The sequence below is a fragment of the Ceratosolen solmsi genome, unplaced genomic scaffold, assembly GCF_000503995.2.
Source record: "Ceratosolen solmsi marchali unplaced genomic scaffold, CerSol_1.0 scaffold10, whole genome shotgun sequence".
In the NCBI taxonomy this organism is placed as follows: Eukaryota; Metazoa; Arthropoda; class Insecta; order Hymenoptera; family Agaonidae; genus Ceratosolen; species Ceratosolen solmsi.
The window spans coordinates 1,921,562-1,935,901 of record NW_011948412.1 but is presented as its reverse complement, the minus strand read 5'-3'; the positions used below and the strand labels follow the sequence as shown (position 1 = coordinate 1,935,901).

The 14,340-nt window shown below is 31.8% G+C and overlaps 1 protein-coding gene across 1 annotated transcript in view; it reads right to left on the bottom strand.

Annotated features, from left to right (window-relative positions):
• Window positions 1-14,340, bottom strand: part of didum (dilute class unconventional myosin) — a 39,416-nt gene that overhangs the window by 8,215 nt on the left and 16,861 nt on the right. The window contains exons 2-12 of the mRNA XM_011503499.1: window positions 9,375-9,799; window positions 7,609-7,909; window positions 6,717-7,028; window positions 5,867-6,355; window positions 4,877-5,083; window positions 4,674-4,793; window positions 3,839-4,147; window positions 3,329-3,732; window positions 2,567-2,771; window positions 1,065-1,256; window positions 480-842 (exon numbers count right to left, since the gene is read on the bottom strand). Of these exons, the coding sequence (XP_011501801.1) occupies window positions 480-842; window positions 1,065-1,256; window positions 2,567-2,771; window positions 3,329-3,732; window positions 3,839-4,147; window positions 4,674-4,793; window positions 4,877-5,083; window positions 5,867-6,355; window positions 6,717-7,028; window positions 7,609-7,909; window positions 9,375-9,799 (3,327 nt within the window). The remainder of the gene's footprint in view (window positions 1-479; window positions 843-1,064; window positions 1,257-2,566; window positions 2,772-3,328; window positions 3,733-3,838; window positions 4,148-4,673; window positions 4,794-4,876; window positions 5,084-5,866; window positions 6,356-6,716; window positions 7,029-7,608; window positions 7,910-9,374; window positions 9,800-14,340) is intronic.

Sequence of the window (14,340 nt, the reverse complement as noted above, 5' to 3'; positions counted from 1 at the left end):
AATTCAAAATCAATATCGATTGTATTGCGGCACGCTTTTGTTCAATGAATACGTTTTGTCGTTATTGCCTTAAGGATCCTCATGCTATTCACGATTTAAACGAAAATTGATCGGGAGACTTAACCGTTGACGTGCAACAAAGGCACTGGCGACGCATGCGTGCACGCGCATGTCGAGCCAATGCTTTAATGGATATAAATAATAACTTGGATCTTTATTGCTAGTGATGTCGACTAGTGATCTAGTATTTGTTATAGTATGCTCGAAAATTCAAAGCTTATGCTTTATATTTCTTCGAGCGTTAAATTAGTATGAAAAGGTGATATCGGATCGATGAAGCTACCATAATTTAGCAAATGTATAGAATCAATGGTTTTTGAATTCTCTACAAATATTCTTTTTAATTATCTATTGATTATCGAATGCAAAATCATTCTTCTATATAATATAGATTACAGTGTAAAATAATGATTAATTACTATATTCTGATCGTCGTGGGTAAGATCCGTCGAGGCGATGTGTCCACTTCCACTGGAGGCATTGCTAAGTGAACGCGAGTGCCCAGGCTCATGTAATACGAGCTTTTGTTCAAGGAGCTCGGCCCTTTGCTCGAGATCATGATATTCCTTAAGGAGACGTTGGTAGGCACCTCGGTCTTGGTCCTGATCCAAAAGCAGCAGATCCTTTTCGCGCTCAAGGCGCGATTTGAGGTGCTCCTCGGCGCCGCGTTCGTTGCTGCGCATCTTTTCTTGCGACAAGGCGAGTTCCGCGCGTAGTTTTTCATTTTCCCTCAATAAACATTGGTTCTCCTCCTCCTTTCGCTTCACATTCAGATCTTTCATCTGTCAAGATGATTTGAAGTGATTTAGAGAATAATATATTAGTTTATTTAGCCGCAATATTCTATTATAATTCTTACACTGATTTTAGATTATTTTTTTGTTTTTTTTTTTGTTTTTTTTTGTTTTTATAATTTTATAAATGTACTTTCATGTATAATTATAATAATGTACAATAAAAATGCATAATTTTCAATTAATTACGATGTGTGTATAGCAACTTACCCGTACGAGTTCCAGTTTCTCGATTTGCTCATCTTCCACAGTCTTTCTCAATACCTTGAGTTCGTTTTCTTTGCTGAGGAGCAGCGCACTAAGTTTCTTATTCTCATTTTCGATTGATCGGTAGTTTTCAAGCTTTGCTTTCATCTCTCCCATATCCAGGTGTGCCATTTTATAATGTCCGTTCTCCTTTGCCTACGTGAACAGATAGAAAGACGGGATTAAGCTTTTAGGGAACCATTAGATATTTGTAGTCCGGCTTCACGCAATAACATGCACATGTTTTATCTTCTAAAACTTTTAATATAGTAGACCTATAGAGAGGCTCAAACGAATTTGATACATTCAAGTGTTATGTAAGAAATGTATTCATACCGAGTCTATTATGACTATGTAATATAATAATGTGCAGTTGATAATGTCAAGTTGATATTGTCTTTTTTATGTAAAATATGCAGAGTAAGTTATGATTATTACTTGAATATTATAAATGAATCTTTGTTTTATTTAATATTCAATGTTAAAATTTTAATGTTTATCCAGGTATAATACATTCTTAATGTTTTTCTAATACTAAAAAATAAATAATCAAAAGATCTTATGTAGTAGTATAAATCAATTATGAAACTCATAATATGATTGGGATATTTCACCTAAAAATATATCGTAAATTAGTTACAAATTGGTGCTAAAACCTTATTTATTGTAACAACTATTTGATTTAAATATTTGTATACGTATTGGTATTTGCATATTATATTGAGACAAAAATTTAATATACAATATAACAAATTCAAGTACATTAAATTCTCTATATCAAGAAGTTCCTATTCTATTATACATTCTATGCTTATTATTGTAAATTTTAAGATTTATAGTTTTTATATTTGCTTTATTAATAAAATTATTATCTTACAGTATAAAAGTTTATCAAATATCTAAACGTTATATTATATTGAATATAAATGTAGCAATATTATTATCAAAAGATTGAACGTATAAGGAATTTCATTTTTTAAATGTATTTATAGATTTTTAAAAAATAATTAAAATAAAATTAATAGTTAAAATTAGAATAGTACAAAAAATAAGCGCGCGTATGTATTGTAACGTGGTCAAGATATTAAATTTCGACTTATAAAATATGCATGAAAAATAATATTTATATTTATGTGAATTTATAACATTTGTACTTGTTATATGAATAAGTATTTCGTAAATTGTAGGGGACTCAAGTATATAAATTTTTATGATTTTTGTTTTGAAATTGCACACGTAAATTTAAAAATAAAATTAATTAATAATTATAAAACTAAACTTATATACATATATATATATATATATATATATATATATATATATATATATATGTTTTTTGGTATTGTTACATCAATTTAGATATTCCAACATTTGTGAATGCGAATTGAAACAAAACTAGTATACTAATAATAATAAGCTATAATTCGAAAATAAAGCACCAAAACGTATAATAATTGCGATCTTACTAAGTCATCGATTTTATTCTGCAAGCTGATGATCTTCATCTCCAGTCCTTTGTTAAGAGATTTGACGTGTTCGACACTACGAGCCTCAGCCTTGAGCCGCCTAAATATTCGTTTTGCCAGAAATTTACGCACACATGACTGCATTATCACGATATTCCGAAGTTTTTGCTTGCAAATACGGCGAGCCAAGTAACCCCTCACGTACCTAGAGCAAAATATTATGCGATAGTCTCATTTAGTAGCTCGAGCTTTAAAACAAAACAAAACAAAGAAGTAGATATCGAGGTATTTGTTTCAGTATTCCGTAAACTGGCTTCCATTTAGAATATATATTTACGCGATGTTAACGGGCTTAATGAAAACGTGACACAATGCTGAATTGGTAATTGATAATTTTAAAACCAAATAAATTCGGCCACTTATGCTGTTTTAGAGATATCGCGAAACATAACAGCAATCATCAATATCATACATTGTCGTTGATTTATTATTAATTTTTTTATTTTCTTTTTTGCCTTATTTTCTTCATTTAATAGGTCAATTTTTAAAGTCAATTTTTTTTATCTACTCACTAAATTTCATCGTATAATCAACATTGTAATAGCAAACTCGAAGTGTGAGCAGTATCGCGAATCTTCAGGTGTAAAGCTTAAAGTGATCGTCAATCGACTAAAAATTGAACTATTATTTTTAACGCCATAGAAAAAATTAAAAATTTCAAGTGCGCCAGATCTTTTATTAATCCTCGGAGTATTATCGGACCTCTGTATCTTGATGGCCGCGGCATTATCTTGCATTCGCTTAAATTCTCGTCTGGCCAGCATCCCTCTGGCATGAGTTTGCAGCCCGAGGACGAGTTTCTTGGTGATATGGTAGCGCCTCCTGGCCATCCAGGCTTTAGCACAAGCCTGTATTTTGGTGGCGGCTCTTTCTTCTCGAATGGCACGTGCTTGCTTGCGCGCCAGGTAGCCGCGCGAGTATCTTTGGAGCCCGAGGATGGTGCGCTTGAGCCTGTGATAACGCGAGGAGGCTAGGAAGCCACGCACCGTCTTTTGGATCATGAGGCAGGCGTCGCGCTGTTTATCGGCACGAAGCTTTTCCAGGTAAGCCACTTGGCCCGCTCTGAATAGCACCTTCGTCTTGCCGAACTTGAATTTGTCGTTATCCTGCTAGAAAGCACCCACCCGCTGATTAACATTTACAATTCGTAGCTGAGGCAAAAGAGGAACGAGGGCGCTATATTCTCGAGGGTTAGATAATATTAGGACGCACCTTGATATAAGTGGCCAGAATCCTGTGGCACGTCTCTCGTAGGTCATCCCTTCGGATGTCCTTGAACAGGCAAAGACACCGGTATCGCTGAAAGAAGTCGCTGTAGGTCCTTTGACTGGGAAAGCCGGCGGCCGATATGCGTATAGTCTCGAGAACGCCGCAGGCCCGTAGTTGTTGTACTGCCCGCACCGGATTGTATTCGAAGGACTCCTTCGTGTCATTGGGCTTGATGCAACGCACATAATGCGGTGTTGTTGCATTTAATGTCGACATTAACATATTGAGTGAGTCGCGGAACTGCGAGCCAACCTATTTTCAGTTTGTAAACATAGAACTTTTGAGTATAACGACGTTTGGTGCAATAGTGCTTTGTTTTATCGATTGGTACGAGCATTGTATTTCTTCTCGTTGCTTCATTCCAATAAAATACGGAGACGCTTTTTTCCATTTTCGTTATTATATGGGTAATTTTTATGATTATAAAAACGTAAAGTTTATTAGGACAAATTATGGAGTTTCATAAAAAGTCAGTAATTAATAATATTAGTGCTACGTATGAAGAAAATTGAATTTGATAAAATTTCCAATTTTAAGTACCGAGGGCATTAAGCCATTAAAAAAATTATTATGAGTTCATTAAAAGTATAATTTAATAAATTCTATTTATTATAAAAATATAAAGGAATGTAAAAAATTTTTTTTATTCACATTTACAGTAAATCCATCTCAATGCAGAAGTCAAAAAAGTGTCTCCGTAAGCCATTGATGATCACGCATCTTATTATATACTAATATAGTATTATATAAACTTATAATTAATATTGTTTATAATTACAGTTTTTTTATTTTTTGTAGGCGACGATGCTGTCTGTTTTTGCGTAGAAACTTTTAATCTGGTATTTGGAACCGACAATTTGGGACCTTCTGCTGAGAATATTTTTTTCAATAATGCGTTCTATTAAATGTCAAATATTAAATATTTATTATTATATTTCATAATGATTTGATAAAATGGTATTATTAATTGGTATTATTTACATTGCTATTCCTTAAAACGTCGATTTGCTCCTCCACGACTGTATCTCGATTTTTTTCCAAAAATCCCGTCGTCTCGTATTCAACGAGATCAGCAAAATGATGAATAAGAAATGCCGTTGTGCCAAATCGTGGCTTTTCAAAATGCCTTGATTTTCCACATTTGGAGTATAATTTTTCTGCCCATGAACCGTCCGAGCCTTTTGGCATCTACAATATAATTATAATTTTTTGTTGTTGTGGTTGTTGTTGTTGATAAAGGCCTGTACTATTATATTAAATATTTAATGACCTAGTTAGCGATTGGAGTAATGTTAGCTAAGTAATTTTTTTTTTTTAATTGAAAGTTTGAAAACTTATTGTCTAAAGGACAGTTTTATATATCATTTTAATTGCCTTTTAATTTGATTATCATCAATATATATTTTCTTTTCTTATTTTCCTTCTTACTTAAACTCTCAATGTATCGTTAATTCTTTTTATTTCTTTTTATAATTCATTTTATGAAAAATAAATTTGAGTTTTTCTCAAAAAAAAAAAAAAAAAAAAAAAATCATAATAAATAAACAGATAGTAGTATCATTGATAAAAAATGATGATTATTCAAATACAAAATTTTACTTACAATCTAATAGTAAATGATGTTTATTAGGATAGAATGGCTATTAATTACTCGCAGAATTTTGTTTTTTCTCCATATATAATTAATTTTTTTAATAAGATGTATGTTGTGTTGAATGGAAATATTAATTGTAGTAGAATTTATTAAGATTATATATCGATGCTAAATTCGCCACTAATGTATGAAAAAACGTAGGTGTAGCCTTAATAAAAGTCTAACGTTTTTTATTGACAGATATTTTTACAAGATATTGTACACATCTTTATATTACATAATTTTGTTTTATATCCGTGTGTAACTTCGTATTGTGAGTATAGGCTGATGCCGACTAAAGCCTCTATAATTATTAATATAATTATATCTTATCTTACCCGACACTCTTCATCCAAGAGATCAAGAATACCCAGCTTCGTTTCAATGAGATCAATGCAGGGCTGATTATCGTAAAAGTCGATAAATGTCCATTCGATCTCCTCTTTCAAATACTCTTCCTGCTCGAGCTTGAAGACATGTTGATTGAATTGCTGCTGGAGTTTTTCATTGGCGTAGTTGATGCAGAACTGCTCGAAGGAGTTGACCTCAAAGGTCTCGAATCCGTAAATGTCGAGTACGCCGATGAAGCAGAGCGCCTTCGACGGGGACTGAAGGGATGCATTGATGTGTGTGACGATCCAGTTAAAGAGCTCGGCGTAAATGTGCTTGGCCAGGGCATCCCTTGCCCCCGACGCCTCCTTTGCGTTCATTGGCTTAAGAATCACTTCGCGTATAGAGACGATCTTTCGATGACACAACCACTTGCGCATCGCTGGCACATCCAAACCGAGAAGTTCCGACATTACGAGCAGGTGCTTATCGGCAGGCTGTTGGAGGACAATTGCCAAACTTATTATGAGACGTAGATAAGTTAGAGCCGGAATTTTTAATAATAATGGACTCGAAGTGAAAAACTAGTCAAAGGAGCTACAATTTCGCCAGCAGATACAATGATTCATTTATCTAATTGACCAAAATATATCTAATGTATTAAATTTATTATGCATTACAGCGACTATCGAGTTATTCTGTATATTCATTAGCCAAGTAATCTGTTAATGAATAGTGTTCAATTCAATTACCAAGTTGTCACTTCGAGTATATAAATTTATTTTCTTATTTTGCATGTAGATAAACAGCTTAAAAAATCCACATAACAACTCATAATGTCGTTTTGAAGGCACTTACCGCAATAAAGCAGCTGTCCATGTCATTAGATCCTCCGCCGCCTTCCGAGCCCTTAACTTTAACATTACCTAAATGTAATATAGCTGACAAGATGCGCAACATATCGTCCTGCTGTTTGGACGAGAAACCAAGCATAGTAAGAGCTGTAATGGTCTCGTCGAAGCAGCTCAAATCGCTGATACCCTCGATGTCTGGACTGCTGCCTTGATTCAGGTAGTGGAAGTTCCGTTGACTCTCCAAATGTAAATGGGGCAGTCGGGCTGCCGCTGAACATATTTGGTAGAATATATGGTAGTTTCTTTCCTCGTGTGCCTGTTCGGGTTGCCAATCCATCGTTGGATCAATCATTAAATATATCAATTTCAATTCTCGCGGAAGAACGTTTAAGCTCGTTTAGCTTTGCTCCATACAGATACATAAATAAGACTAATTAAAATATATGATATTTAGTCATATTGTCGTTTTCCGAACTTTCATCAATTATTCGTCTTAATTCATATTATTAATTAATATTAATTAATATTACTTATTTTATAATGAAGACAAATAATATAATAATTATAATTTTAAATGTACATGTATAATGAGCAGCGATGAACAATCAAGTGAAAATGTAATAGATATATCAAGCTATTGCTATATAATTGAATATATAATTGCTATATAATCGAACAAACCTACCTGCCATTCTAGCTTATTTAAATTATTAATAATTAATTCAATATTATGAAATAACTTCATTGATATATAAACGTATTGTAATCCATTAGTGTCCTTCGAAAATTACAGGGTTTCTTGTACAATATTCAGGAACCATTTAACGCTACATTCACATCTGTCTAAAAGAGCATTTTCGCAAATTAAGGATAATGAATACACGAGAAAGATTCACCTGGAAGACGACTCTCGATTTCTCCAGCAGGTAAGTTCTCATACTCGCGCCGATAATGTTGTAGTTCTTGTTGAATTGTATCTGAATGAATTTACCGAAACGTGATGAATTGTCGTTCCTCGTGGTTTTTGCATTACCTATCGCCTCCATTATGGGCGACGACGCGAGTACCTTCTTCTCGACTTGCGTTTCCTTCAAGGAGCCGCCGACCGTCGCGAAGTAGCGCATCGCGTACTTCGCGGAGACGGTCTTGCCAGCGCCTGATTCGCCTGACACGATGATGGACTGGTCGTGGCTCTCCCTAGAAAATTATGTATAATCATACATTTATCGACGTATAATCATGAGAAACGAGCATCAAGTTGGAAGTCAGTTTTATCTTGAATTTATTTATGTGCTAATATAATATTATTATAAACAGGAAAGTTAATGGGTTAAAATTATCTTAAAATATTAAATTCGTGGCTTCCTATAAGCTACAAAGTGCTTCGTGGCGTAACCATAAGAACATTAGTTTAGACAATGATTGTACTGTACAACGGAGTATTAATCATGGTAATTTTCATGTAATTATTTTTGTTTTGTAAAAGTGGAAAATTAGAGTGGAAGTACGACAATTTGTGAACATAAGCGATTATAAATGCTAATACTCCTATTACATTTATAGACAATATATAAATGCGATTTCTCCCATCTTGATTGGTTCCATTACTTTTTGGCTCATTATCTTATTTACTTAACTTACAATTTACATAAAAGTCTTTATTAATTTTCTAATAAATAATAGAAAGAGAAGCAATCTGTCTATTATAATTAGAAGTAGATAGGTAAAATAGTAACACATATTAGCGTACAGAACAATCATTGTATTACACTTACTGCCAATAACACAAAAGTTTAATATAGTAAAAACAAAAAAACAAAAACAAAAACAAAAAAAAATAGATATTTCATAATTTTAGCAATTTTACTTTACATGTTAAAATAGTAAAATTATAAAATTGAAAAATATACTTTAAATTAATTTAAAAAAAAAATTATTGTTCTTTACTCTTTGACTCTTAATCGTAATTTCTAAAATGATTATACAATTAAGGTGATTGTCTCTTTATGTTAAAAAGAAAAAATTTATTTCACTTATAGATAGTTGTTGTTAACGTATACACGGCTTACAATTCAATGAATAGCAATGTAATTTTCAAATTTTATTCACAACTAAAGCTTTAACATTGTAAAAACAAATTTGTTGTATACTGTTACGGCTAATTGACTATTACTTTCGTGGAGATTTCATAAAGATGCGAAATCTAACTCAATGCATAAAAAATCTGCAAACTTATTGCTTTGTCTAATGTGTTCAATATCTAATGATATGGGCAATAAATTTTGCACACTATAGCCTATAATGCTTTAATATAAAGATTTTATGTATGCGGTATAATTTGTTTTTACACGCGTATAGCAATGAAAGAAATGAGCTTACTTAAACAATGTACTCAGCTTCTTCAATAATTGTCTACCGATTACTTTACGTATGGCGAGTGATATAAATAAATTGAAACTCAATACTGCCATCCACTCCTTATTATGTTCTAATAGTTTACATGCTTTGATAACAACGTATATTATTACAAATTTACTAACTCGAATAATGTAAGGTAAGATTGCGTCACATATAGCATGAATATTATAACATAAGCAATAAAATAAGGGTCGATGCAAATAGAAAGGAATAAATATAGGAATGTGGGCTTGAAATATCTTACCTCTCGAGCTTGGTGTAAGCCTCCTCGGCGACGGCGAATATGTGGGGCTCGAGGTCGCCCATGGCCTGGCCCCGATAAGCCCATATTGTATCGTTGCCATAAATGGGGAGCTCGTTGTAGGGGTTGAAAGCGACGAGGACGATACCGCAGTAGGTGTATATGCTGTGCCGCTGAAAGCGCACCTGGAGGTTGTACAGAACCGCGGGCTCGTGGAGGAACGAAAGGGATGTGAGGTTGTTCTCGCCTATGAGGATATCGGGGTTGCGGAGGGGCGGCAGATCCACGTCGGACTCGAGCTCCAGCCTCGTGTCCTGGTGCGAGTCCTCCGTTAGCAGCCACAGGCTCTTGTCTTGGGGCTTGTAGTCCTCGAGAAGGCGTGCGCTCTCCCATACCTTCTCTGCGTGCGGCACCCATACTCGTGCGTCCTGGATAAGAGGAGGTCGTGTCAATATCAAGGCGGGGGCATTTCTTTGATTTGCCGAGAGCTTGGGAACAATTAGTAGGGCTACATATATATGTCGTTATTTTCGGCGAGTAGTACCGACGCGCGAGCATTTTCATCCACAACCTTTCACCGGTTGCGCTGCTAATGAAGAACCTACTTTTAATCATGCTCAATGTATTTTCACAATGATTTTCAAACTTGCAGTGCCTTATTATGAAATTGTGATAATGATTATTACGAATCCACTACGAATAGAGGGGGGGGGGATGAGAATTAATTTTAAATAATTATATTTTAATATTAATGCAATAAACTACAGTTATGACTATATTAATAATTGGTAATTTAATATCCTATTTAATATTATATTAAAGAAGGAATGTGTATTATAATTAGGTGCATTTCCTCGCCTACCTGAAATCTGACATTTTTCAATAGAAATTTTATGTTATACCAGTAGATGTACTTTGAAAGATTGGACCAAAATGTTCTTTATAAGATAAATATTAATCTAATATATCTAATGCGAATGTAGATTTACATTTTTTAATATTGGTCAGATCCTACTGTTAAAATTACTACTGAAATAACGCTGTATCGATTTTAAAATTTAAAAGCGGGCACCTGTTATGTCCAAAATGATGTTTAAGAAACTTTGCCAGCGCGAATATTAACGAGAAAGAAGTAAAGAATTTTAACAGTCAAAATATTCTTTAGGTATCTATCTGGATTTTGATGATAAACAAGTTCATAGTTACAAAATTTCATTTAGCCTTGCGCTGCCAAATCAACCACTAGTTGCATCACTTAATTAATTATAAAGAAAAATATGTATTTGTCGGCAAACTAAAAGCATTAAAGGCATTAAAGGAACCACGCGTGCATGGTCACGGTTTGCCAGCAATCAATCACTTCATATCCGGTACATCAAATTCGATGCTCGGGAAAATGCATCGCCACCACACATGTATTTTACATACTCGTGTACATGCATGGATTACGGATCCTTGAAAGGTTAGGAAATGCTTGGCGAAATAACGATTAGAGATGTCACGTCGGTATTACCGACAGGCCACTCAATTTTTTTCTTCAGTCAATAGATACCATCAACACACTTTTTCATGCTTTATTGTAAATGATTTTAAATAAGCTGCGTACGAAGAATAATTCGTGATGAAAACGTTAGAATTATGGGATAAAATGCAAGAATACCGATTCGGGAATTTAAAAAGTTCGAATTGAAATCAATATCTAATTAAATTCAAAGAATAGTGGATGTTTTATAATATTCTTCTTATAGTAGGCGGGATGAGTAATTGACATCGATTTGACAAAGATTAAGAAATTATTATGATTGCCCAATTATTTCAAGTTATTTGCGATGAAAATAATATACACGGTTTATATTAATATATTAAGGATTAATCACGGTAGAGAGAAGGAGAGAGGGAGAGAATCGCACACAGAACGAGAGGGAGAGAGAGAGCGAGAGACAGAGAGAGAGAGAGAGAGAGAGAGAGAGAGAGAGAGTGAGAGAGAGAGAGAACAAATTATACCGATCGAAAAGTATTAAAGATTTTAATATTATTAAATAAACAGGAATTGACCAAGTGATTCAGATACAAAAAATTTTAATTATTTATATTTTAAATTTCAAGTATGCAAGGATTTTATAGATTTAATACTAAATATTAAATGCAATATTAAATAAATCCATAAAATTAATACATATTAATATTTTAAATTCGCACAATTGTTATTATTTGTAAACTATACTCTATATTAAAAGTAAATGAAGTTTCTAGTAAACATTAAATTATTAACAGATTATTTTTGTTTATGATTTTTGCTCTGTTAATGTGATTAAATTAAAATAATATATCTCACTTTACAAGCTATGTTTTTAAAAATTGCATTAAATTTTAATTGCATTTTTTTTTGTATTAGTTTATTCATTATGTTTGCATTAGTACCATTTAATAATATAATGTATATTAAGTACATTACAGAGTAAAATATAAATATCCAATCAATCACATGTAACAAATAAAATAAATATTAAAAGATTAGATGTTTAAAAATTAAACGAAGTACCGGGACGATATAGGAATACAAGAATATGAGCAAGAAATAAAACAATAAAAAATTTAGAAAAAAAAGGGGAAAAAGTAAAGAGAAACTGGCTGATGATTGAGAGATGATGATGGAATTCGGGTAGACCGTTAATAATTTTGGTTATATTTCAGTAAGTCAACCAAATGTTGGTGGATGTTTTTCATTCTTTTTTTCTTTCTTATGTTATAGATTTGTGTTATTTGCACTCTTGTATCATTTTTATTGTTTAATTTCTAGCTCATAGACATTTTTAGACTTTGCATCCTCGTTGAATTTATCTTTCGTGTAGTTATAATGTGAATTGTCAATATATTATATTTTCAAAATTAACCTCTTCACAATTAGTTTATTAATTTATATCAAGATGAAATCATTTATTTTCCAAGTAATACATATATTTGTTGAACGCAGCTTCAGATTTGAATTTTAGATACAATCATAAATTTCTCAAAATAAATGAGTCTAATAATGATCCTATTAATATTCAATTGAAATTAATCGTACTCACTGAATGCTCTTTATTGTATAAATACAAAATCCATTAAATTTCAATCTCGGTAAATTATTTTCCTATTTAAATATAATTTCTTGTTTCTAAAATGCCTTTTTGACGCGTGATTTAATACTCTCATAAAATTCATTGCTAATGAAGCATTTACTAAAAGAAAAATGATAATTCATTTTACATTGTGTCCATAATGCAAATTAGTTTTATATACATTTTTCCAGTTACATACAACTTTTTATTTAAATTGCATACCTTTATAACCATTAATAACAATTTATATTTCTATAATATACATTTTTCAAACAGTAAAATAAAATTGCAAGTTAACTGTCTTAATAAAATATAACGAATGAACAGTGAATAGAAAAACCGTTGGATATAACCGGTATTTGTAGCTGTTAAACAAATGCCTATATTTAGTGCACATGGATATAAATGATTGGACTGTTGTACGGGATGTATATATCAGCTATTTTAGAGAATCAATCATATCTCTTTCTCACACATTTCAATGTGGCCGTGAAAAATATAATGCTATACAATTGCAACGGTTTTCTCTGTATTGATTTAAATATACGCGATTAACTGCAAAAGTCGTTACGACTGGTTGAAACCGTTGCATGACCTAAGGAGCTTTGCTCTATGATCCAAAACATTGTATTCGTCGATAACGAAATGTACAGAATCTGTCCATATTCATTGTATCAATAAAAGTAGATCTACTAAGTCATGCAATACAAAGTTTTTTTTTTTTAAATCAGCGACTCTATTAATATGACGCTAAATCTATACATTGTAACAAAACAGATAAGTAATTAAATATACGTGATTGGATTACTATATAAAATACAGCTTTGTATGTAATTATCTGCTTTATAAATACATGGCCATTCAACAGCATTAAATTAAATTTGATATTACTTAAATATTTCTTACCTATTGTCTACCTAAATTTTTATTACTATTGTCTGTTAATATTGTTTTATATACAAATTTAAATAACAAATGCAAAATAAATATTAAATAATATAAATAATTAAACGCTGACTATTTTCATATAATATTTAAAATCATTATTTTATGTATTTATTTATATATTTAAATAATATTATTGCATGTCAATGTTCTTATAATACTAAAGATATTTCTAACTGAGAAACCAATGGAAAGTAGATAATAAAAATGGATAAATAAAATACACTTACAGTAATGGTATTTATAGTTTTTATACCCAAACTAACTTCGTTAATTGCAAATTATAATTCTTATTCAATTTATACTTAACTATGCACAACTTTATCTTATCAGAAGTATCTAATCATAAGTATTTTAGTGTTTTAATTAAAATCCCCCCCCCCATCTACATAATATAATAAGTAACTATAAAATTGTTTCAGATTTTTTATACACAAAGTATCAAAATCAGAACAAGTACAATTTTGAGTATACACAAATAAACTATTTATACCGGGTAAAGCGCAGGAACTTCTGTTTCCATAGAGATTAATTACACAGATTATCAAACAACAGATTAAAATGTTATATTTGAAGGTAACGATCTTTTTTAGTTAAAGTAAAAGATTAATTTATTTGCTGATACAGGTGACGTTTGATTTAGCAGCATAAATGTAAATAAAATAAGCTACAAAATGATCAAACAGCAAACCGTTTATGTAAAATTGTAATAATATTTAGTATTGTAAGGTTTTTAAGGAATGTTTAAATGCATGTATTACTCCGATTAGCTACCAAATTTTGTAACCTTTGTAAACGATGAAATTAATTTTTCTTTCGTCTATATATTTTTTACCGAGCATTTATCAAACATCGACCAAATATTCAAATGACTATACCTCTGGTACAGCCCTTTCAGACCCCTAATCATTTTTAAATATTCA